Source organism: Buteo buteo, chromosome 3 (assembly GCF_964188355.1).
Source record: "Buteo buteo chromosome 3, bButBut1.hap1.1, whole genome shotgun sequence".
Taxonomy (NCBI): Eukaryota; Metazoa; Chordata; class Aves; order Accipitriformes; family Accipitridae; genus Buteo; species Buteo buteo.
Genome location: NC_134173.1, coordinates 38665631 through 38692424, shown reverse-complemented (window position 1 = coordinate 38692424; position 26794 = coordinate 38665631). Strand labels below are relative to the sequence as shown.

General features: G+C 38.5%; 1 protein-coding gene across 6 annotated transcripts in view; it reads left to right on the top strand.

The window, feature by feature from the left end:
• Positions 1 to 26794, top strand: part of ASPH (aspartate beta-hydroxylase) — a 121137-nt gene that overhangs the window by 87951 nt on the left and 6392 nt on the right. For all 6 annotated transcript variants that reach the window (XM_075023353.1, XM_075023349.1, XM_075023348.1 and 3 more), the window contains 6 exons: positions 4419 to 4517; positions 5198 to 5287; positions 10122 to 10259; positions 16743 to 16878; positions 17737 to 17828; positions 23028 to 23161. In XM_075023353.1, the coding sequence (XP_074879454.1) occupies positions 4419 to 4517; positions 5198 to 5287; positions 10122 to 10259; positions 16743 to 16878; positions 17737 to 17828; positions 23028 to 23161 (689 nt within the window). The remainder of the gene's footprint in view (positions 1 to 4418; positions 4518 to 5197; positions 5288 to 10121; positions 10260 to 16742; positions 16879 to 17736; positions 17829 to 23027; positions 23162 to 26794) is intronic.

The following is a 26794-nucleotide window of genomic DNA, read 5'->3' as shown; positions in this document are numbered from 1 at the left end:
TAATTTTTGACCTGCTGTCAAAATTTCTCAGAGTATTGGAAACATCAGCTTTTAAAGATAGAATTTGTTAACCGAACCTGCTTCTCAAGCTGCAAGGAACGTGAAAAAAACAAAAACATACTCCTTTTGGGCAAGATTTTCCTTTGCACTTTTTCAGTATTTTGCTACAAACAATGTAGTTAGAATTTCTCAATATCAATAATCACTTTTTATAAATGGAAGAAGGTAGTGAGTTTGTTATATAATCACTTTGATATTGAGTTTGATATACTTCAGAAGAAGTGTATACTGCTCCGATTAAGAACAGATATGCAAAATAAGAACTGGTCTGCTTTTAATATATTGTTTTTCATGCTCCCATAGACTTTAACCAGTGTAATTACTCTGTTTTGCAGTTCACTAACCACTGAAATAGAATAGATCATAGTGATATTATGTCCTTGTAAAAGAGCAACAAATAAATACCTTTTAAAAGGAACTGGATTTATTCTTTTAAAAAATCATGTGGGTTTTGTCCATATTCTGGCTATTCTTCAGGCTGAATTCCAGCACAGTAATGTAATTTTTTTTTTTCTTTGTTGTAATTCAGGATAAATTTACATGAAGAATTTTAAGAAAGGAAACATAGCCAAAGAAACGGGGAGAAGCTCATGTGTACCTGCATTTACTCTTGGTTATACTGAATGCTTCTTACATGATTTTGGGCAGATTGCTTAGGGGCCATATGGTCTGCTCTTGAGCTCTTTGCTCATCTGTTGCAATGCATACTTAGGAAGTGATTGGCATACGGTTTGGGCCTCCTACCATAGGTGCTCAGGTTCTGTGCATAGTCAATAAAGAGAGGGGCAAACTGTGAAGAGTGGTTCTGTGGACCTCCAGGAGACATCTTCTTCTTCCCATGATTTTTGAAAAACCTGGGAAACTTCTGTAGTGGGGTTAAATCCTTCTTCTCACTAGTGTAGGACAAATTAGTCATTTGGTAGAAAAATGTAAGAGAACACAGACAAGAGCATGAACTCAGTGATGCACAGTAGATGCCTCTGATATTTATGAATCCTGGGTTCTGGTTCCTATTGTGAGGGTGTTCATACATTTTATTCAAGTGTTCTTTAAGGCATGGACATCTAGGAAGAGAGGGCAGAGCTCAGGACGCATCCTCAAGAGAACATACCTCTTGTTCGACTAAAGACTCAGCTTTTTGCTGATTCCCCTCTGCTCCCATTCTTTTCTTCGTGGTTGTCTAAGTTGTTGTGTATGTGCTACTTGTTTCTGCTCCTCAGGCAAGTTTGCAGCAGGAGAATCTAGACTCCAGATTTCCCATTTCCTGTTAGCTTCTGCTAGCTTCATGAGCAAAAGGTACCCGTGTCCTCCTTTGCTTCCTGCTGTAAGATTTCGATCTTTGTTCAGTGTTATCAGCCTGCATTAAGCGTGAGCTGATCACGTGCAACCAGCTGGACCTTTCATAGGCATTGTCCCCTACATTGGGATTACAGTATATATCACTTCAGACCACACTAACTCTAGCTTGCATCATTTCCAGGGAGTTGAATAGATGCCCAAGGAATCCTAGTGAATGAAAACTTTCTGCTTTACGTTTAATGGCCAGTTTACTTATTTTCCATTCAATTCTTATTTTGCATTCCAAATTTGTTATGTCTCAGCAGCTGTTGAAGTGTTATAGTCACGTTTTTATTTCAAAAGTCTTAAATATGATATGTTCCTTCTCTCAGCTACGGAAGTGATGTGTATAAACACTGAACTTCAGATCAAGAGAGTTTTGTACTTACAGCTGTAGTGTGGTATAGTCTAACTGACACAAAATAGACTTCTCTAGTATGCATTTCCCAGAATTTATACTGAACCACAGATGGAAAATGGTGTCCAACTGGAGAGGATTTCAGTTTTGCCTCAAATATTAAAGCATTTTCTTTTGAACATTACACTTAAGGACACGGAAATGTAACATTAAAAGTAGTCCTAGTAGAATTTAGAGCTATTTTTGTTTTCAAAGATCTACAGATTATGATAAAATATAGTGGAAGAGAACTTTATAAGACCAGTTACTCTGCTAATAGCACTTTTTTTGCCTGCTATGCTGAGGCATGTCTGCATGGCTCAGTGCAGCATTATACAGACAAGCATAAGCCAGCTCTGATTGAGCTATCTCAGGTACCAAAAGCAGAATATCCACATTAACACAGTACTCTGCCCTGGCTAATTAGCCATTGATAGCCCCAGAGGTTAATTTCTATATTCATGATTAATATTTAATGGGCTATGAGCAGTTTAGTAAAACTTATTTCTAAACATAATTAATATTGCATGCAGCAACAGCAACAGAGTAATACAATTTACATTAAATACTTCCAGTGTAATTTCTGCTGATTGTATCTCTTCGCTTCTCTTTAGGGGCTCTGAATGTAGATCATGCCTTAATGCAACTCGGCATAGTTTAAATGAACCGTAATATAGAAAATTCTATTCTGTCTTAATTAATCAGATAGCTTTATACTATAGTTAAAGGAACTGTAACGAAATTATATGGGTAATAAATATTTCTGTCAGTCATTTATTTTGCCCTGCAGGTACAGATTCTTGGATCAAAATAATTATACACAGAATGCTGTAGTCAAAAGGCATAAGATGCATAAGGTGGTAGCATATCCTTATACTATGGATTAAGCTCATCCTTACTCTGACTTGCTGGGTTCACCTTTTGCTAATAATGTGTCATACTACAGACTTCAAATAGCTTCTCAAATTGATTGTTCCTTCATAGTAGCTCTTTTCTGCAAAAAGAAGTGAAATGCTGCTATTTTTAACTCAAAACATTTTATACCTATGTTGCACTGATTTGGGTTTTGCTTGGATGTTGTTTGTAGGTAATAAGGTTTGAGAAAGCAGAGAAATTGGCCCAGAGAACTTGTTTTGCTTGTAATTATTTTGATTGAAAAATTAGGCTAGACAGTGACTGGAAAAGGCAGAGAGAAATGGCTGTAATGTGTGCAGACATTTTATCCATGGCATAAGTTTAGTAACTTCAAAAATGGATTTAGGCAAGAGAAATTGCATCTGTCCGTTGTTTTGTATTTAGCGGCTGTGCTAGACATTCAGCAGGTATCAGCCTCTGTAATTCCACTGACTGCCAGGCTCTTGTGATGGTCCTCACAGACTGAGGATCTGTCCTAAGAAGACTGTCCACCCTTACTTCAAGGAGAGAAGAGGTGTAACAACAGATTAACTTGACCATGAAATTGACGTCCCATAGAGCTACAAATGATATTGAATATATACATCATAGAAACATGGAGCTGGAAAGTAGATCAAGACATTCTCTAATTTTCCCCTTGGCTGAGGCAGACCAAATGCACTTAAATTATCTCGCTAATGTTGAGGGTATATGTTTCAGAACTCAGGCCAGCCAGCGTCACACTTCCTTTCCCTGAAACACTCCCCCGTACACTGATCCTTTCTTACAGTTGTCCCTGTACTCACAAATCTTTCTCTTGCACAGTCCCCATGAAATATCCATCTCTGGATATTTGCTTATGGGTTTTCCTTTTCTGCAAAATTAAGTCAGGTTACAGACATTATCTGAATCTTGCTCAGGATACAAAATCTTTTAGCTTAATTCAGCACAGTAGGTCTTGGTCTTGGTCAAAGAGTATAGCACACACCTATACAAGAATAATGTATCCATCACCTTCTAGTGTGAAAGCACATTGAATTACTACTGCATTAGACCTCGCGTTACCATCTTATAGCTTTCTCTTGGCCAGGCAGGTGTAAGCTCTTCCAGAGAGTGCTCCAGTTCACCGTAGTGCTGAGAATGCCCTTTGCGTTCCCAGGGTCTGCGCAGTCCCATTATGTGATGCAGGCATTATTTTACAGCATCTTCCTCAACAGTACTCACTCTGCTTCACAGCATAGTATATTTTCTCTTGCCAAGACTAGTTTGCCACCAGTATAAACCTATCTAGCTTTAAACTATTTCAGGTATAATTCTACACTACCCATGACTGTGCTGTAGGCTTGTTCAAAAGCAGCTCCTTTCCTTCAGAATAGTCAAACTTGAGATATGTAACTTAAATGTTAAGGAATGGTGTTAATTCTGTAATGTAGGATGCCGTAACTCAAGAGAGAGGGTGGAGAAAGACAGACAACAAAAAAATAATGCAATTCAGAGATTCCAGTTGGAATAATTTTACTTCTGATACTTTAAATTTTGGCTTGTAATAGATTTTTCTGGAGAAGCACAAAAGTGAATGGGGAAAAGAAAGTACAGCCAAGCCAAGAATTTATCTGAGAGTCAACGACGGAAGAAAATGTCATTGCATGACTAAATAGTAATATGTGCACAGGTTTGTTAATTTGCATAGATCCATACATGAGTATTTAATTCATTTACTCTCAAACAGGTTCTAAGCCTGGCTCCAAATGATGGCTTTGCCAAAGTACATTATGGCTTCATCCTGAAGGCAGAAAACAAGATAGCAGAGAGCATACCCTATCTAAAGGTATTTTTCTTTTCTCACCTACAGTAAATATTTTACCTGTAAAAAATAAAATTTGAATGTATAAAACATGTCAAGGTAGAAGCATACTAATAAAAAAATCACAGTTTAAGCTATGTGTTGGTGTTATATTGCTATATCACTGCCTATGAACTGGAGCAAGCTTGTACATTGAGAGTCATCAGTTCTTAAACATCAAGTATTTGTTTTATTAGTGGTTAACCCTCAGTACACAGCTATGAGTCTCAAATTGTTCTGAGTTTGGCAGTATGCTGCAAACTTAAGGCTCTTGAAAAATCCAGAGGGGCCTTGTGTTTACTTCTGAGTGTTTGGGAAGAAATAACACAAGATGAAACCTTAATCCAGCTTTCTAAAATGCTTGTGTATAGGTATATAGGGCCAGGGGCAAGTGTCCATCTCTGAATATGCCTCTGTCCTGGAGGGACTGAGGAAAGAGGTCATGGCATTTGGAAAACTGGTAATGTTTCTCAATGGCTTTTTACTGAAATGTCATATTCATTCAGCCTAAGTTCTGGGTTACCATGGTGGTTATGTTTTATAGCCAACTTCATAGCCTGTCTCTTGCATAGAGTTGGCAAGCTATTTAGAGCGATCAAATGAACTTTTAGAAGTCCTAGTGAAGTTTCCCTTATACCTTTTTTTTTTTTTTTTTTTTTTTTAAGGAAGGACTAGAGTCTGGTGACCCTGGCACAAATGATGGACGCTTTTATTTTCATCTGGGTGATGCCTTGCAGAGAATGGGAGACAAAGAGGTACATGTTTAACATGTTCTTGCTTTAAAGTCTAAACCTCTGGTGGACTGCAAAATCCAGAAAAACTTTTAAGCACAGGCTCAATGTTGAAAGCATGAGTGGTCCTATTACAGTAACAAGCCAGCATATGTGTGTAGAGGTCAAGATGAGCAACAGCAAAAAATCTGCCATTGATATGACAATACAGTCTCTTAGCATTCCTTGCTTTAGAACTAACCTAAACTTTTGAAGCTCGCATGGGGCAGTTTGAACCGAGGGACCAAACATTTTTCAAAAATTCAGTGAAGGTGTTTTTAGAGTCTGTTTTCTGCTCCTACCACTTACAACAAAGATTTTAACCAGAGTTAAAAAAACCAATTACATGTATATCACTGTACTGAAGTTATCTCATAGCTCTGATATAAGAGTGTTTTGTAAACCTCCCTTCTTTCTCAAAGTGACCTTGAGCACCAATGAGTATGTGATAAAAGGAGACCATGAGAAGACTGAATGTCTGGGCTGACTTACTGTATTTGTTCAATAATTAAAGTACCAAACAGATCAGAAAAGCAGAAATTTGTGCAACAAATCTGTTGCATGCCCAACAAAAGCAAACATATGCAACTGAAAACCATGAGTTTCCAATTTGTTAATTTAAAACCAAATTTAATGTAAAAGCCAAATTTAAATGTGTGAATTAGCATTATTGCCATGGTAGGGGAGCAAAGGGCTTTTGTTGAAGACTGTTATTAGTAACAAACTTTACTATGGGCATGAATTTAAAAACAAACCAAAAAACGCTATTCCTGGATGGGAAATGGGAAAAGAATAAGAATAAAAAAGCATAGTGGACCTGCTTTTCAATCAGTTATCTAGTAATAGGTCTGAATTATTGATACCTAAAATATTGTAAAGAATGTTGACCTCTTGAGTATCTTGGCCCAGTCGGTAGGCAGTTCTCCAATATCAACTATAGACATGTGGACTATAATGAAGCCTATGTTAGTAATCTTTCTTAAGCCTAGTTGAGGTTAATTTTCTTTCTTTATAAATCATGGAACTTTTATTACAATACCTTATAATACACTGAAATGTAATAATATCTGTGGTTCTTTAAGGTAGATTGTCTTTTCTGAAGGTACAATAAATTATTCTTCCAATGAAGTTTTTTTAATTTAGAAGTTCATTTACAAGTGAGATTTTCCAAAAAGGAAATCCTTGTATGCTTCCGTGGGATATTCTGGTTGAATGATTGAACCTAGAGCATCCCATTACAACATTTGACTAAAGATACCACACAGATGTAATTAATGTATATCATCCCATTCCCCAGGATAACTATGTGTTAATGTTTATGGAGTTAATGGTCAAATCTGTTGTAGAAAAAGTTTTAATCAATGACAAATGAACTTGTTGGCATAGAGGAGACTTTTAAATTTATCAGTGGAAAGTCCACTGTTAAGCTAAATTTTTCTTACTGACCTTGCTAGACTTGCTGAACTTCAAGATTTAATCAAGGAAACCGATCAATATTTAAGGAACATGTGAAATTGCTGCCACTGAAGGTTTGTTGAAGGTAGATATTCATCTATTAGAGATAAATTAGGAATTATGAATGTGGTCTTGGTAAGTGTTAGGGAAACATTGTTGAGTATGCCCTTTCCAGCTATAATTTGATAAAGTGCCAAATTGACTTAAAAAAAGATAAATTAGAACTGTGGAAGGTATTATAGAACAAAGTGCTGTTCACACAGAATGTATAAACTGAGTGCATCTCAAACAATTACTTTCCTGGAAAAGAAGCTATACTACTGTTGTAACTGTCCTGAATAGTACAGTGGTCATTAGTTAGTCTTTCCACTGCCAAGATCCGCATGTCAAAAGAAGGGTTTCTGATGGAAACTCAGGACTGGAAAGGATGAGCAAGACAACCTAACCCTACCATAGCACAATCCTTCTATTAGATAAGGATTAACAGTATTATACATCGTGATTACAGCTGATGGATCTTAAAGAGCAGCAACATTCATACTCATCAGTCAGTGGCTGAAACAAGTAATTCATCCCCCTTATCATTTGGGCTAACTCCAGACATTGCAAATGAATGCAGGCAGTCAGCATGAATGATCTATTGATATTCCATTGCTATTACAACTTACATCTTGGGGAACATACGTTATAAATCATAATGCTTCCATTTCAGAAACTTAACCAAGATAACATCAAAATTTAAAGATATACTGCGTATTACCCAAAGGTAATACACAATTATTTTTTTTTGACCCATACACAATTTTACAAAGCTTTTCTAGGGAAAAAAAGATGAAAGCTTACATATGGTCTGCTGTTATTCTGTTCATTCACACTGTTTTTCTGTACTTCAGGTAAATACTGTAAGGCAACATTCTATTGTGCTCTTTCCTCCATAATTCAAAAGAGTTATAAAGATCAAAGCACCACATTTTTTAAAAGCTTGAAGAAAACTTACAGACTCTCAAAAAATAATCTGTGGTTATAATATAGAGACTTATGTAAAAATTTGAAGACAAAACCGCCCAAAGTAATTTCTTACCTTGTATCTCAAAAGAAAGATCTCTAAGATGACACCTGGAAATTTTTAGAAATAATCCATTACATGAAGAATTTCCAATATCTTTCTGTTTTCTTGACTAACTGCTAAGAATAAGTAAGTCTTAGTAAGTCACACACTGTTCTCATGGCTGATTTGTATCCAAAAAAGTTTTGTTTTCCCTTCTAGTTTACTGGCTTCAAGGTAAACATAAATAATAACCTGACATGAATTGTTCTCCTACAGATATGTTTATTTGATTGCATGTTTTGCTTTCCATTAGACCGCATATATAAAATGTTTCTTCTTTAGCTTAAGAGTCAGTACTGTGGGTTTCATTTTAATAAGTCTTTTGTTTTAGCCTTCATGTCAAATGTGGGCAGATTAATGGACAACTGTCATATGGTCGTGAGTTAGAATAGGAGAAATGATTCTCTTTGAAAAACAAATAACAATTAAAATAGTTGTGCGGGGAGACTACCATACCAGAATGCTACTGGGGACAGTGTTCATTTTGTCCAGATGTCATGGTTTAACCCCAGCCGGCAACTAAGCCCCACACAGCCGCTCGCTCACTCCCCCTCAGTGGGATGGGGGAGAGAATCAGAAGTGAGGAAAAAAGCGGGAAAACTCATGGGTTGAGATAAAGACAGTTTAATAGGGAAAGCAAAAGCCACACACGCAAGCAAAGCAAAACAAGGAATTCATTCACCACTTCCCATCAGCAGGCCCGTGTTCAGCCATCTCCAGGAAAGCAGGGCCCCATCACACGTAATGGTTGCTTGAGAAGACAAACACCATCACTCCAAATGTCCCCCCCTTTCCTCTTTCTTCCCCCAGCTATATATGCTGAGCATGACGTCCTATGGTCTGGAACACCCCTTGGGTCAGCTGGGGTCAGCTGTCCCAGCTGTGTCCCCTCCCAACCCCTTGTGCCCCCCCAGCCTCCTCGCTGGTGGGGTGGGGTGAGAAGCAGAAAAGGCCTTGGCGCTGTGTAAGCACTGCTCAGCAGGGACGAAAACATCCCTGTGTTATCAACACTGTTTTCAGCACAAATCCAAAACATAGCCCCATACTAGCTACTGTGAAGAAAATTAACTCTATCCCAGCCAAAACCAGCACAGCAGATTTTCTGTATTCTTGCTGGAAAGAAAAGTGTAGGGTTTGGTTTTTTTGAGGACAACTTGACAAGGAGGTGGGTACAGCCCAGGAAGGCAGCTAATGGTGAGGTGTAGGGGGAGCATTATTAACTGGAATCGTAAGGGTGAAATTATAGGCTGTTCTATGTAGCATGAGATAAGAATAAATATCAGGTTGGGTGAAGGAGTGTGAGAACATGGTCCAAGTTTGGATGAGTGATGCTTAGGCAGAGGTGAACTGGATGGTTTCTGTTCAAGACAGGGATTGCTGCCTGCTTCAGTCCCTCTGCTCTGGACTTCTTACCTCATATTTCCCTACTTAGTTGTCCTGTCATATTCTTTTTTTTTTGTCTTGTCTAAAATATTGCAGCTGTAGCAGCAATGCTGGACAGGAAGGAGGCAGCTATAGGTAGCCTTCTGTGTATATGGTTCATCACAGTGCTGGATCTTTTCTTTCCAAGCATCCCATTTTCTTCCTTTGCAGGACCTCATTTTGATGCTATACAGTGGTAAAGCAAATTGTGGAAAGGGAGAGTAAGACAAAGTCTGTTATTAGCCTCAATAGGTTTCTACCATGTGAAGTAAAGGAAAGAGACAAGAAAAATTAGTAGCTTCAGCTCAATTCTGGTGTGGCAACAAATATTTGAAGAAACTCAAGTGTATATACATATTAGATAATTATGTAACAATTTAGATCCACAAAGTCAGCACTGTTTTCATCATTACAGCATCTCCATTGGCAGCATCATTAAAGATGATAATCTTTAATTCATAGCTAGTGCATTGAAACATAGAGAAAACAAGATTGACTGAGATGACAAACAATCTGATCTTCCAAGTCCAAGGACAGAGCCTAGATTACTGACCCATATTTACTGTCAATGCTTGTGAGAAAATAATTCTATTTTACTAATGCTGGATTGGACAGCCTTGGCCATCTGATCTATTTTGCGATTGTTAGTTGGGGTTTGGGGGGTTTGTTTGTGGTTTTCTTTTCCTTGAAATGTTCATTACTACATTACATTAGAAGAATAACCCTGGCATCCAAACAGACAGTCTGTTTCCTTACCAAAAAAAACATAAGTTATCTTTTTTCTGTGGGAGTTGGCTGGTATGAATTAAGTTGTTAACAATTGCAATCTTTTAGGCATACAAGTGGTATGAACTTGGATACCAAAGAGGTCACTTTGCATCAGTTTGGCAACGCTCCCTCTACAATGTCAAGGGACTGAAAGCTCAACCTTGGTGGACAGCAAGGGAAACTGGTTATACGGAACTGGTGAAGGTAAGGCAGTTTGTTTCTGTATACTTCAATTTTATTTTTTCTAGTAGCAACTATAATCTAAGGTATTAAGCAGAGAAAATTCTCATCTATGAAGTCTGAATCGCTGCCTGTGAGTACCAGATACCAATCTCAGACTGAGAACAAGATTTAACTAAGATATAAAACGAGCTCAGGCATTTTCAAAATTGAGAATGGGGTCAGGATGGCTTAAATGATTAATAAATACAAAATTTGCATGGTAGACAACTGTAATGTCTCAAGTGCAAAATGACAGCAAACTTTGGTAATGTCTGGGACACCCATTGTGAAATTTTAATTAGTTAGGAAAGGCTGTTTCCTTCATCCCTTGTGTAATAGTTGGTGACTTCTTTGGAAGCTTTTGATTGCATAAGAGAAACAAGTGTAGACTCCCAGTGATGGATTTAGCAAAAGATAACAACATATAATTTAAGTTCTTTAAAGTTCTCTTTTCATGTAATGCAAGACAAGTAGTCCGGTTATTATTCATAATAATAGTTGTGTTTCAAAAATAGCATAATCTTTATTATTTTAATAATTTTAAACATAATTCCTAAAAAAATTTAAAAGGGGTGAAGAACCTTTTTTTTTTCCCCTGTATGTTTTAATTATTGGTATGTGGTTTAGCAACATTATTCTGCACAAACAATTTAAAACCATAAATGTTTATTTGCAAGAGACAGGTTCCTTCAGAGTGGTTGTTTCATTATACTTAGTTACATAACATGTCAAATAACCTACTATGAAAGGATGATTTTATTTGAAAAAAAAAAACAACAGAAAGAAAGAAATTAAAAAAGGAAGATTACTCCTTGTTATGCTTTTGATGGCAGCATGAATAAGGCTAGGAAATTTAGATTAAAGTGTGATTCTCCAGTGTAATCTCAGTCACACAAAAAAGCAATTAACTTTATGGACTAGTGTTTGGGAAGATTTGAAATGTACATGTATTGAACTCATTCTTGAGGAATGTGTAGGAATAGATACTCTCTGCCATAAAGAAGATGGAGAAACTGGGAACTTCTTATCATACTTTTGCCAAACAAAAAGGAAAGATTATATATTATTTTATTGATGTTTTAGAGCTATCTGCAGTGATGTTTAACAGTCCCTTACATGTAAAACACTCAAATTCCTGAGTCACAGAAGGTAATGATCCCTTCACATTTGGCATGAGGAGACAAGTCAGCTCTGAATGATGAAAGAATTCGGTTTCCTGTTATAAAACGGCCAGGGCTCAACCTTGAAGGGATTTTTTCAGATTGATTGGACTGTATATGGCAGTCTTGGCTTGGATCAGCATCCTGGATGACTGCTAGATGAGCCATTCAGATGACCAACGAGGACAGAAATCCCGCCCTGACCTCCACAGCACAACTGCCTCTCTGAAATCCACTCATACCTCTTCGATCCAATAATTTTGTGGGGTTTTTTTTAAGCTGTTTTATTAGCAATATGTCATTGCATCTGGACTAATTTGTGGCTGCTAATTTACTTACATAGGTATCGTAATTTGGGGGTGGTAAGATTTACGTTCTTCAAGATAATGTTCACATTTGAAAGTATAAACCCAAAATATAAGTTACGTGCATCAGGAAAAATATTTGTATTGTTGTGTTTCCCCCATAACTCAAGAAAGTACTTGAAGTTTTGAAAGAAAGCAGGCTTGATTCTAATAACATACAATGCTGCAAGCAAAATTTGTAGTAGTATTCTCCAGAAAGTGGCAAAAAAATCATTGAAGACATTGGTTTTATTAATTTCTAAAATATTCCAACTTCTGTACATGTTTTAGCTAAAAAAAACATTATTTCCCCATTCCACAGAGCAAAAACCAATCAGCAGTTATTTCTGACTGCTTCATCTCGTTACGTTCTTACATCTGTGCGGGATGTGTGGGAAATGCTACCAAATCCCAATGATAGAATTTGATATGGAAAACTGCTGTATGAAGGGCAACACACTGGAGGCCCTGGCCTTCTCTCCCTATGTTTCACCATTTGTCGTTAAATGTGAACAAGCTATTTTCAATATCTTGATAGCTTAACAATGCTAACTGAGGATTTATTTGTGGCTAACTGAGACAGTGCTAAAGCCACACTGGCAGCTCTTTTTGGTTCATTCAACTAACCAGCATAGCTATAAGTAGCATCTTGTAGCACAGACCTGGCTTGATTTTTTTTTATGAAGGGTCATTTGGTTTCTTGGGACTGGAGATGGAGATGTGAATTTTGACAGTGCCTTGCTTTTTCCACAGAAAACCCAAAGAAAAAATTGTCTTTTTTTGGTATTCCCAGTTCAATAAATTCCTTCTGAGGGGCGTTCAGCTCACCTAACTGTAGCCATATGGACACAAGGCATATTGTCCATGCTAGTGGTCTAGTTTACAGGTCAAAAAAGAGTATTTCCAGAGGATGATTAATTTTTACTGTGTTAAATAGCTATCTAAGGATGGCATGTCTTCCTTTCTGGTGTTAACTTTCCTACTGCTTTACTAAAAAACAAGGCCTAGACAACTAATTTAGGCCTGATGTTTAACTGCCTGATGGGTTAGATTAAAGAAAATCTCATACTTTATTTACTTCACTATTACCGACAGTAATAGTAATACAGAAAGAGGGGTTTTTTAGTTACTTCAAAAAAAAAAAAAAGAGACAGAATATCTCAACAACACTTAACAGGATGTGTATTATGGTGGTAAATCCTGGTTAGTGCTGCTGTGCCAAAGGGAAGTAGATCTTTGCATGTCTTTAGCTGCTGCATGTTAATGTTTAATTTTTTGTAGTTTCTTTGAAAGAATAGGAAGGGGCACCTGATTTCTCAGGGAGCAGAAAACGTAAGCCTTTAAATTAGGAAGAGTGTGTCAAGTGATTTATGTAGAAATACTCTGTTAATGTTTCTGGTCTACAGTATTTCAGGCCTTTGGATTTGGAGATTCAAGAAACTTTCTTGTTTGAGCTCAGCTAAAAGGAAACCTTACTTTTATCTTTGAAAACCTGTCCTCCTCCCTTGGGGCAATTAGCTTGCCATGGACAATCTTACTGAGTTATTACATTATTCTCTGGTACCTCTTGTAGATCCTCACAATAGCATTATTCTTCTGTTCTGGTGCTCGTTTAAAAAAATAATAAAAGAGGTACAATGCTATTGGATCCTAGAGACTTTTCACCAGTCTGAAATTAATACATAGGTAATGACCTATGTAACTTTGTCCTTTCCTTATGTTGTATCCTTTGACTTTTGGAAAGGACCCAGAGGATGCTTTGCCAATAATGTACTATAGTGAATAACTGATTGATTAAAGTAGAGCTTGTATTGTCAGTTTGATGGCTTAGATTTTATTGATTAAAAGTTTCAAGTGCAGCAAGAAAAGCACAGAAAGAGAAAGAAAGCACAGCACATATCCATGACATTTTCTGTAGAATGACAGCTAGGGCTTAATGGTTTAGCCAATAATAGCTAAACATTCATATTGAATGGAGAAATTAAATTGAAATGTGCATTTTAACTGTGGCTAGATGTTTTAAGGGGAGCCTTCTGTCGAAAAGAGCAGAGATGATGCCTACAAGTGCTGATGTTTAAGCACTGAGAGTGACCGAATGGGTGCAAAGAATCTATTTTGAAAGGTTTAAAATACTGCCCCTTACTTGGAGGTCATCAGCGTTCCCCAGTGGAGACAGAGTAACGGATCGTGAATACTCTCCTACTCTGTTTCAATAACAAAATGAAATAAAGTCTTCACCATGATTTTATTTTATAGTCCAATGGATTAAAATGGACATGTGGTCAGAAGTTATGCCTCACAGAGGAGTAGTAACCTCTTAATCTCTGCCTGTTTCATTTATGACCGTGCACTGAAAGGGTTTGACAGCACAGAGTAAGGATCCTTTTAATATCATAGTTACACGTAAAAATATACCAATATTAAGAAATCCCTATTTAAATATAGTAATGTCTTTGCCAGTAAAATCTACACTATTGCCAGATGTAAAGCAACTGTAAACTTCCATTATTGTTAGGAATTGTATTTAAAAAGCCATATGGAGGTTTATGGGAATTAGCTGCTAGGAAACAAATACATATGCTCCCAGTGCTGGTCACCACCTGATTCTTCACTTGCAATCAGGGTATTGCATCAAATATAATATGAATTTGTTGCTCTAACCTGAGGCTTGAATCCCTACGTATCATGGAGCATAAGCATATTTAACTTTTTCCTGTAGATACCAACTCATATCAAGAGCCATAAGTTCAAGTCCTGGACTTAGTCATTATATTATAATAGTGTTTTGCATTCTTACCATTCAAGGTATACCTAAGAGTCTGTAAAATCAGGGAGATCAAGGCTGAGCTGTGTTTGAACTCTCTACTTCATTTCTACCTAGGAGTTACCTATTACTCATAGTGAAGCACTATCAGCATGTTTTATAGATGGGGTCCAGGTTTTCAGGAGTACAGAGACATTATTGATTTCAGGGCAAGTTATATCTAAAACCATTAAGGAGTTAGTTCAGAATCAATTATATGTATTCAAATCACTTTGTATCCAACATGTTGTGGAAGGACCCTTAAAAGGGAAGGACAAACACCCACCTTTGCATGTTAACTTTCAGCCTGTGGCACTTGTGAAGGATTAGAGGTAACAAAGCAGCTGTTGCCTGCAATGCCTTGGACCACCAGTGCTCTTCCATGCGTCATCTTGTCTGCATGGGTGAATGCTCCCTCTTACCTATTTTCAGATGAGAGAGTAGGAGGAGTTTGAGGAAACAGAGGAGCACTTGTAATATCTTTTAAAGTTTTCCAGTTTTGTTGATATATCACTTTAAATTGAGGCCGGTGTAAATGTAAGTTATTCTTTTCTTTCTCTTCTCCAGCCAGTGCAAAATCAGGTTCTCAAGCTGGTATTTCCTTTTGTAGATATGGTAGTGCAGAGTCAGTACCAGCACTGTTCCCATATTCATCTCCGATTAGGTGGAAATTTTCAGTCTGTGTTCTACCCTGCATTTTGGAAAACTCAGTTTTCGAAAGATGTTCTCAAAAAACATTTCCACTTAATGTTAACTGTTAAATGAGTGTTATGGAAACCCATCAGTGGGAGAGAATAAGGTGAACGCACCAGGAAAAATAAGTGCTCTTCTTCTTTACTGATGGATGAGAGAGAAAACAATTTGCTAGGAGAAGAAGAGATTACTGTAATAACAGAAGTGCAATCCTAATTTTCATAGCCTACCTAAAAATATTCTAGTGGGAGAAAGTCGCTGTAGTATAGACAGCATGTTCTAGCCATGGCTTGCTTTGCTGAGCCTTTTATGATATATCAACGTACTACCTATTTTGTGGGATCAGCTTGTCTTTTAATTGAAAAAACTCAAGTAGAAAATGCAACTGTTTAATTTAAATGGGGAAGGCTAATAACCACATGGAGTTTTAAGACTAAAAAGGGGCAGTTATATCACCTAGTCTGATCTGTGTTATACAGACTTTTGAGTTTTACTCAGCTTTACACATCATATAAAGAGGTAGTGCAAACACACCTTAGCCTATTTGCAGTGTGAAATTGAAAATATCTTACAGAAACGCTTTATTCAAGAGCACAGAGGAGAAATGAAAACCATTCACGCAAAATAAGGTTTAGTGAGCAAAGTAAGCGCCTGGGAAATGGAAGTTACTTTTATCCAGATCCATTGTTATGCTGTTGGGTTTTCATTTATATTGCTATAACATTAAAAAGATTTTTTATTGATAGAATAAAAGGTTTTCTAATCTATCTGATTTTTACAAATATAATGTCCTAAGGCAGCGGAGAACAGAAATTTTAATTCTACTATTTTGTGGTTTTGGTATGTATGAAGTACAAGGCAGCTTACACATTTTTAATGGTTGTGTCCATAGATCATCACCTGACATTTCAAGTCATATTTGATCTTTTTCAATAGCATCAGCATGTGCAAGTGAATCTTTGCAAACCTTTTTGAAGGTTTAAATCATTACCGTTAATTTAAGTGCCCTGTTTACATTTGTACTCTTTGAACTGTGATGTTCTGTCAACACCTGGAGTTCCAGGTTATGCAAGTGGTTTTCTGGTCACAGGAGTGCTTCCAGGTAACATGTGTTGTCTTTAAGAAGATCAATACTCTTCCTAGCTTGCAACACAAAATGATCTGTTAAAGAGCCCTTAAGCTAATCAAAAAACAAGTCAAAGTGAGGCCTAGCCTGCAAAGAGGCTGGGGATTATTGAAATTTTATGATCCCAATGTAATTGAATCTGAGGAATGCTGTGAAAGTTCTCTTTCTTGCCTTAACGTGTCAGAAGGTAATTGAATATAAAGAAACTTGATAATGATGATGAACACTTTTTTAGTGCTTTTAAATTAAAAAAAAGTTAATAGTGGCAGCGAAAAATAAAAACAGTACTAAAACCAAACACAGTAAGTTCTCAGTGCAGTAACATGGCTCTCTAAACAGTCCTTAGAAAAAAATTGGAAGCTCATTCGGGATGAGGGGCTTGCTGTGATGGATAAAAAAAGAAACCTCTTCCTGCCTGAAGATGAGAATCTACGAGAAAAAGGAGACTGGAGCCAGTTTACTTTATGGCAACAAGGTAATACATTTTGTATTTCTTCTCTTTCCCCAATTGCACTATCTCAGATTAATATAGTGTAATAAGGAGTAGCAACACATTTTTTTTCCAGAACCGTTTTTGTAATCACTGAATCTGCAGAAGAAGGGACCTAATAAAATAGTGTCTGGGACACCTGCAACAGTGAACAAGAGTTCTTTATTCAAAAACTTGTTGTCCCCAAGCACTTCTAAGAAAGCCTTGAGGGTAATACTCCTCTTCTAGCAAGGCTGCCAACATTTTGCATGGTAATGCATAGTACTGATCAGCCTGAGGGAAGATGGGAACACGGGAGAAGGCACATCCTCAATATTGTGTTGTCAGCTAGGTGAGATCTGTCATTCAGACATGGTATGAGCAAAAGAATGTGACTTTAATAAGCATGCTGCCCTGTCCCTGAGCTGTGCAGTGGGAGGTGTAACTACTGGAATGACCTTAAATTCTTATAAGACTCTGCATATGAAAGAGTACTGTAAAATAAAGTATTAAAAGCAACTTATATCAAAATATAATCTGGTGTTGAAAAAGTATGATGTTGGTGGCATTTTTCATCTTTTTTCTATGCAGCCTTATTAATTAATATACTTTTAGAATCATGTTTAAAAAACGGTAGAAAGCCTGGTCTGCACAAATCATTTAAAAGCAAAGATGTGCAGGCTGCTCTGATATTACAATGAGTAAGTACTTCTGTTTCACAATCTGTAAAATGGGAATAATAATAGTATTTACTTGTTTTTCAGTGTCAGCTCTTTCACAGCTTTGTTGCTCTTCTGCAAAGCAGAAAACAAGGAAATGTTTGTTCATTGCTCTTACCAATGCTCTATCCATTATTTTCACTAGGAAGAAAAAATGAGAATGCTTGTAAAAGTGTTCCAAAAACATGTGCTTTATTGGAAAGATTCCCGGAAGCTACTGGCTGCAGAAGAGGGCAGGTACCTGGCAAACTTCATTTTTGCAAATTCCTAATGCTGGGAGCAGGTGGTTTTGAGGCACGTATATAGAGGTATGCGTGACCTTGGCATATTTAATGATGCCGCAAGCACACAATGAAGTTAACGGTTAAAAATATGCCAGATTTTACCCCTTGGCAAATACAAGCTAAAATGTTAGCTGAAGCCTTTCTATGTAATCTTTAGTTTGAGCCATTTTACTTTGTGTTCACTGGAAGCTTGTGGTAGGTAAGCACTTATTTGCCATGGGTCAACCAATAAGTAACAATTTACTAAACCTCAGCCCTAAGTGACCTGGTCTGACTCACAGCTAACCCTGCTTTGAGCAGGAGGTTGAATTAGGGCCTTTCTAACCTGAATTTTCCTATAATTACTCTTGGCTGAACTTAACTTTACAAGACTACTTCAGTGAGCCAGTGAGCGCACTGTGATATACTTCACCACCTACCCCAGCCTGACTGCATTACACTGAAGGAGAATCACCTACCTCATGGAAGCCAAACAACAGTACTGCTGTCACATGCTTCTTTCCTAAAGGTTAAGGAAGGAAATTTTACATCTATGGGCTGTGGCCTTGCATGCCAACAAAATTTGTTTCTTGTGCCTGGTGTACTGACTACTCGGCTACATATTAACCTCATTAAATCATGCAGTAGACTTGTATGGTATGGATCAGTACATACACAGATGAATCAATGGCCCAATACAGATATCATGTGATTCTGTAGGACAGAATTTTTCATTAATCTTTTTTTTTTTTTAAGTTATTATATTTTATCTGTAATGACCACATGAGAATAACCTTCACGTTCCAAAATTAAGGATGCAAAAATTGGAAAACACAGTGCTAGCATAATCCTAATTCAGAGCCTTGAGAGCAGGTGTTCAGCTTTTTCACCAGACTCTTGCTTTTGATGTGCAGAAGTGCACTAGATGGCTACTGCTGTGGGAATGAACAAGGCTATTGTTTCATTGATTTGTTGCAAAAGCTAGTTGTAGTAAATATAACTGATGAGAGAGGTCATCCTGCTCAGTGTGGCTAACAGCAAGAAAACTGCTTTCTGTGGCATCCACAGCCAAAATGGATCTATCCCAGAGAGCAAATTTTCTTTGACAGCTACTGTTTTGTTCGTTATTTTTTGGCAACACACATGTTGTCACCAGGACGTGGTTTGTGGAAGCATTGTGTATTCACCACTATAGCTGTAGTTATGTGTTTTGAACATATAAAATGTAAAATAGTGTGAAAAATGGTGCTCTAGAAGTCTTACATTTTACGTCCAGTTATTAGGGGATGCCTAGGACAATTTTGGTCTTTTGCTAGCCATGCCTCAGATTCTTACTGGTAAATTAAATTAAAAATATCACCTAATCTCTATTCATGTACTGAAGCACTTGGAAGCAATGGGAACAAACATAATCAGGAAATCAGGAACTCTGATAGATAGACCCTTTGGATGCTTTGGGCACCTTGTGTATTGACAAAGATAAAAAGAAACGTAAAATATTCACAACCTGCTCAATGCTGCTGAGAGACTGTGTAGAACAATAGCAAGTGATCATATTGTTAAAAATTATATCGTTCTTAACAGTAAACTAAAAGTAGCACAGGCAGTTGTAATTCTGGGCATTTCTTAACTCTTTGGAATTTTACTTTACAACCATAGTATAACTTGTCGGTAGTTAACGCATCTTGGTGTAGCTGAAGTGGTGGGTTAGAGCATCTGTGTTCACCACGGCCAGTGGAGCTTATCACTTGCTGTCATAAGAAAGTGCTGGTAAGCTGAAACCTAAGATGGTGGGAACAGCTAAGGCATTAGACACACACTGTCTTCTGCTGATTTTGTTACAGTTGGAGAGCAAGCAACACCTTAAACCCTAAGATTTATCAAAGTTACCCTATCCCAGTCAGATGTGCAGATTTCTCAGTTGAAAAGACGCTTCTCGCCACTGTCATGCATTATTCACACTTCCTGTTCATTGGGTTGCTGTAGAATCACAGAAGGGTTGAGATGAGAAGGGAGGGATGTCTGGAGATTACCTAGTGTCCTGGTTTCATCTGGGATAGAGTTAGTTTTCTTCCTAGTAGCTGTTACAGTGCTGTGTTTGGGATTTAGTATAAGAATGTTGATAACACACTGATGTTTTCAGTTGTTGCTAAGTAGTGTTTAGTCTAAAGTCAAGGATTTTTCAGCTTCTGATGCCCAGCCAGCGAGAAGGCTGGAGGGGCACAAGAAGTTGGGAGGGGACACAGCCAGGACAGCTGACCCAAACTGGCCAAAGGGGTATTCCATACCACATGACATCATGCCCAGTATATAAATTGGGGGGAGTTGGCCTGGGGATATCACCGCTCAGGAACTAACTGGGCATCGGTCTGCAAGTGGAGAGCAATTGCATTGTGCATCACTTGTTTTGTATATTCCAAACCTTTTATTATTTTTGTTGTTTTATTATTGTTATTATTATTAGTTTCTTCCCTACTGTTCTTATCTCAACCCATGGGTTTTACCTTTTTCCTTCCGATTCTCTCCCCCATCCCACTGGGTGGGGGGAAAGCGAGTGAGCGGCTGCGTGGTGCTTAGTTGCTGGCTGGGGTTAAACCACAACACCTAGTCCAACCCCTTGCTCAAAGCATGCTGAACTAGAGCGGGTTGCTCAGGACTGTGTCCAGTCAGGTTTTGAATACCTCTAAGGATAGAGACTCTACAGCCTCTCTGGGCAACCTGTTCCAGTGTACAATAAAAAAGTGTTTTCTTATGTTTAAATGGAGTTTCCTGTATTTCAATCTGTGTCCATTGCCTCTTTGCCTTTCACTGGATACCACTGAGAAGAGATTGCCTCCGTCTTCTTCACTCGTCCCATCAGGTATTTGTATACATTGATAAGATCCCCCCTTGAGCCTTCTGTTCTCCAGCCTGAGCAGTCCTAGCTCTCTCAGCTTCCCCTTGTATGTCAGATGGTCCAATCCCTTAATCACCTTTATAGCCCTCCACTAGACTTGCTCCAGTGTGTCCATGTCTCTCTCATAGTAGGTAGCACAGAACTGCACCCAGCACTCAAGATGTCTCACTAACTCTGAGGAGAGGGGAAAGATAACCTCCCTCAACCAGCTGCCAAAGCTCTCCCTAATGTAGCCCTGGAGGCTGTTGGTCGTCTTTGCTGCAAGGGCACATTGCTGGCTCATGTTCAAATTGTTGTCAATGAGGACATCAGTCTTTTTCTGGGAAGTTGCTTTCCAGGCAGTTGTCCACCAGCTTGTATTGGTACATGGGGTGGGGTTATTCCTCCCCAGTGCAGAACTTTACAGTTCTCTTTGTCGAACATCATAAGATTCCTGTTTGCTCCTTCCTCCAGCCTGCCAAGGTTCCTATGAATGGCAGCAAAAAAAAAAATAATGTAGTGTATCCGCCATTCCTTTCCTATTTTCTATCATCTACAAACTTGCTGAGGGGGATGCACTGTCCCATCATCTGAGTCATTTGTGAAGCTATTAAACAGCGTTGAGCCCTGGGACACACCTCTGATGAGTGGCCTCCAGCTGGACTTTGTGCCTCTGATCACAACTCTTTTGAGTCTGGCTGAACTGCCAGTTTTCAATCCACCTCTCTGTCAATTTACCTAGTTTCTGTTTCATCAGTTTGTTAATGAGGTTGTTTATGGCAGACGGTGTTGAAAGTCTTACTAAAGCTGAGATGAACAATATCGACTAATCTCCCCTCATCCACCAAGCTAGACATCTCACCATAGAAAGCTGGTAAAGAACAGTTTCCCCTTCATCAATCCATGCTGACTGCTCCACCACTTTTTTTCCTTCATGTTTGTAAATGGTTTCCAGGACTATTTGCTCCATCACCTTCCCAGGGATCGAGGTGAGGCTGACTAGCCTATAGTTCCTCAGATCCTCCTCCTTGCCCTTCTTGAAGGTAGGAAAAAGATTTGCTTTCTACCAGTCCTCAGGGATTTCTGCTGGTTGCTATAACCTTTCAAAGATTGAGTGTGGATTCACAACGTCATCCAGCTCCCTCAGCAGTCATGGGTGGATCCCATCAGGACCCATGAACCAGTTTGTTGAGTTTGTTTAAATGTTCCCTAACCTGATCCTTCTCTACTGAAGGTAAGTCATCTTTATTCCAGTCTTTTCCACTGGCCTCAGGTGCCTGGGACTCCTGGACGTCAGTCATACCAGTAGAGATGGAGGCAAAGAAGGCAAGCAGTGTCTCAGCCTTTTCCATGGCCTTTGTCATCACATGTCCTGCCACATTTAGCAGCAGGCCCATATTTTTCCTAGGCTTCCTTTCACTGCTGCTGTATTTGTAGAAATCTTTCTTGTTGCCCTTGACTTCCATCTCTGGATTCAACACCAGGAGAGCTTTGAGTTTCCTAACCTCATCCTTTCACGCTCAAAGAGTGTCTCTTAAGTCTTCCTGGGTGACCTGACCCTGCTTCCACCTCTTGTATGCTTCCTTTTTGTTTTTCAATTTTGTCTGGGTTGCCATGCTTCCTGCACATGGGGATGAACCATTCCTGAGCTTGGATGAGGTGATACTTAAAAATCAACCAGCTGTCCTAGAGCCCTCTTCTCTCCAGCACTGTATCTCATGGGATTTTTCCCAGCAGATCCCTGAATAAGCCCAAGTCTGCTCTCCTGAAGCTGTGGGTAGTAATCCTGCTTTTTGTCTTTCTCCCTCCTCTCGTGATCCTGAACTCCACCATCTCATGGTTGCTCCAGCCAAGTCTGACAGTGACCTTCACAGCCATGTTGTCATCTGAGAGGGGCCAGTCAGCCTGGCTAACACAGGCCTTCTGTCTCCTGTGGTCCATCCTTTTAAACAATAAGAGTGTCTGTAAGTTTTTCCATAAGAAAGAAGGTATTTTTCTGACTGTAGATAGGAGATAATTATTTTCAGGTTGAAATATGAATACTAGTTATTTTAAGCAAAAGTATACACTTTTACATACACACACCCGTGGATGCACACACACCTCACAAGACATGTTTTTTGTAGTATTGAACACCTTTAGGACATGAGACAGCGCAATTGTTGCAGAGACTCTAACAAAAGGTGACGTTGCACTTTTGGCCTATCATCAAGGATGAGACATAATGAAGTCCTGAACTCCTAGCAGTACGGTTGTGAAGCTGAACCTGTTGAAGGCCTGCCTTTCTCTTTTTTTCAGATCAAATATTCTATCATGCACCCGGGGACTCATGTCTGGCCCCACACAGGGCCCACCAATTGTCGGCTAAGGATGCATTTGGGGTTGGTGATACCTAAGGAAGGCTGCAGAATTCGGTGTGCCCAAGAGAACAGGTATGGTTGGGGTTTTTTGTTTTGGTTTGCTTTTTCCACCTTCCTCAAGGCTGAAAAAGGGGTGGGACTGCATGTAATTAAAAAAAAAAAAAAAAAAGGTGTGTTTTACTGATCAGGAGATGTAATATATTTCATTAAACAGGCAATTTGCACCCTAACTCTTGGTACAAACATATAAATATAAGATCTCAAACAATGCCAGAAGAGACTTTAGAGACAAACCTGCTCTTCTCTGCTATGGCATGGAAATAACATTGGGGTTAGTCCACACAGTCTCTGTGTTTACTTTTGCAAAGCCAGTCTGATATAGTTGCCAACAGAGTTCTCTTTGTTTTGATTTTGGGGGGACTTAGAATTTGTTGCTTATTCAGCAAAAGCTAAGATGAAGCTGTACCTCCATTTTCACCACTGTGACAGAATACTCTTGTATTTCTGGCAGAAGCCTCCTTCCTAGCTGGTATTATTTGTTATAATTAAGTTAAAAATATTCCAGTTGAAGTTGATTTCAAGACGAAGACATCTATGAAGTGTTTGGCCCAATGAATTACACAGGTAGCAAATGTCTTTAAAGCGCATTTTAAGTAAGAGTTCTTACCCCTTAGGGAATAATTATGCTGACTTGAAAACAAGTTTTGTCTCTGTTTGCTTAGTGCAAAAAACAAAATATACATTTACAATCAGGGCATATACTCCCCTGAGAAATACGAGAAATTGTGAGAAGTTTTTGCATGATATTATTAAACACAGACAGAAGAATATAGTATTAACTATGTTGCTTTTTGCTTACAGATTTAATTTTCTGAGACTTAGGTGAAATTCTAATGTTGGTTAACATCTATATGTATATTTTTGGAAGATTCTGTGTCTTGTCTGCAGTGTCTGAGTGCAAAAAGTGTTAATTTTGAATTCTTTTCATGGTAGTAATGTACACATATGTTTGATATTGAGAAATGAAATGCCACTCCTGTCTGCATGACTGCAATATGTAGCAAAGATTTTTTTCATAACATTTGAAAACAACTACAACGAGAAATGCTCAGAATTTTTGAGGCTAGAAGTATCCAACTGTTAATAACCAAAAATGTTGTCACTATAGACTCCTGCCAACATATAGCTTATTTAATAATCTGTCACAGTCAGTGTTACAATCTACACCACCTATATGGACATTTGCTTCCAGCACTCCAACCCAATATCCTAAATAACAGAGGGAGAGGTAGCTAATAGACTTAGAGGACTAATATAGACATGTGGAGTCTTTTCACTTTAGGACATTATTGTGAATTCAGATTGGTGGTAACTGAATGGCATTACCATTAGGTGGCTGTTCAGTAGCCTGTGTGAGCAAAGTGGTGATTTTGATCTTCTGCCAAGAGAGCAGGTGTCCACAGCTCACCACTCATTATTACAGCGGGCACCCTTCTTTGTCTTAACCCGAACAGAAGGGATAGTCCTGTGGAAAATGAACTTAACTATCTCCTTGGTAGCAACACTCCCTCAAAGTCAAGACTGGAGAAAATGCCTGTTGCTGCTGGTATGCTGCAGACAGAGCACTTCAATGTCCAGGCTCCTGAACCTGGCTCAGTCTTATGCATCGGACTTGCCCGTTTGAAATGTAAAACATTCAAGAGCTGACTACAGCCTGTGCTGAAATGTGTTAACTTTAGTTGCTTTTGGCAAGAGCTAAACATTCAGAATCAAAGACAGGATTTTCACTGAAAACATTGAAAGTGTGTCTACTGCTGGCAATGAAAGGGTTTTTTACATCCCTTCTCCCATGAAAGAGGAGGTGGGTGAACTACCGTGGAAGGGAATGGTGCCAGGAGGAAATCCTGTCTTGGGCTTTTTCTATTCCTCCCCTCCTGGTGGTTCAGAGCAGTGGTAAACTAGTGGTTTCCAATAGGAGAGCTGGCTCAAATATGAAGGTTAGCATAGGTCAGGCCTTTTCTGGCCTTGTGTCCCACTGCTGTGTGTATGAGATAGAGAACAGAAACAGAGAGAATTTTGTACTCGGTTACCTCTGTGCCACCCAGTGTGGGTGTTTAGAGAGGCAATGTTACAATGCAACTCATCCTTGATGGACAGGCAATTCAGCTTTGTCTAGTACTGTGTTTTACTCCTTCACTTGCAGAAGAGTCTTTTTGCAGCTGCTAGACGCTGGTACACCTCGTTGTTATTCTGTACAAGTATAGCAATTTTAGGTCATTTGGCTATTTTGAAGTGCCAGCTCTGTAAAGTGTAGGGTACAATACACAAAAATGGTAGGTAAATAATATCTAGTTATCAGAATCGAACATCTCTGTCAGACAAGGTAATCATGTTTTGAAATGAAGGTGCAGAATTACAGCCTCATGCAGGAGCCAGTCCAAGATCTCACCTGTAACGGGGACACTAAAGCCTTGCAGGTGATACAGAAACTACCCCAAAGTGGCTCAGCACCAGACCAGAATAATAGTGTCTCTATGGTCGCACTGTGAAGTGTTTCTCACACCATGAAGGCTTCTAGAAAATATTTATTTGCATGCTAATGGTGGGGTTTGTAATCTATTCAAAAGAGGCTAATAGTTCTGTCAACTTTATGACTTTTTCTTTGTTGTGCAAAACAGCCCATTGCATTATGATGCAAATGATAGATCCTGGGTTTTAACCTCTGAAGCTACTTCATCTGGGTGCTTGGAGTTTTTATTGTCCTTAACTGAGCTGCATTTTCAGGCTATTTAGGGCAGGATTTTTCAGGCTTGGTTTAATTTAAAATTAAAACAAACAAATAAACAAAAAAAAAAAAACACCAAAGAAAATCAAAAAAACCAACCCCCAAAAAACCAAGACCCAACACCCCTCCCAACAACAAAAAACCCACCAAAATAAATACCCCCCAAACAAAAGTAAATTCCCCCACCTCCCCAAAAACAACAAAAAAAACCCACCCCCCCAAAAAAAACCCCGAAGTTGGCTTGATTTTTTTACCACAACATAGCATTGCCAGTGGTTGACTCCCATTGAATTGAATAATACCAATGTAACTTTAGTGCAGTAGCAGAGACTTAGGGTCGATATGGCATAAAACATTCTTGTTATCTGATAACTGACATGGTAGCAGAAAAAGCACATGATCATAGCTGAAACCTGCAAAAGGCTCATTATCTGAGCCTTCAAGGCTGATGTCTGTGTGCAAGCCAGTGTGAATTTCTTGCTATGTTATGCTTTCTGGTTTATCTACTCTCGCTTAAAATATATTTAGATGATCATTTAAGTTGAAATGATCCAATTTCAATTTCCATTTCTGTTCAGAACAGTACAGCACAACCCCATAAATTTTGATGCTTAATTTTTGCTTTTGCTGGATTAAAAATACTGAGATGACTTGAGAGTCTAAATCTCATTTTCTCCCTGTTTTTCAAAAAATAACATTGTTTTCTCTGTGAGTGAACACAGTTGAATGAGCTAAGCAACATATTTCCATCTTTGATGGCAAGACCTTTGTTTCTTTACCATCACTACTGTTCATAGTTCTTAATTCGCTTTAAGGGCAGCCATCCTCTTGGACTACTTCAGCTCCTAAGGGATCCTGTTAAAAAACTTGATTATGTGCTCATTGTAGAGTGGCTTTAGGAGGTAACACTTCTTTGACCA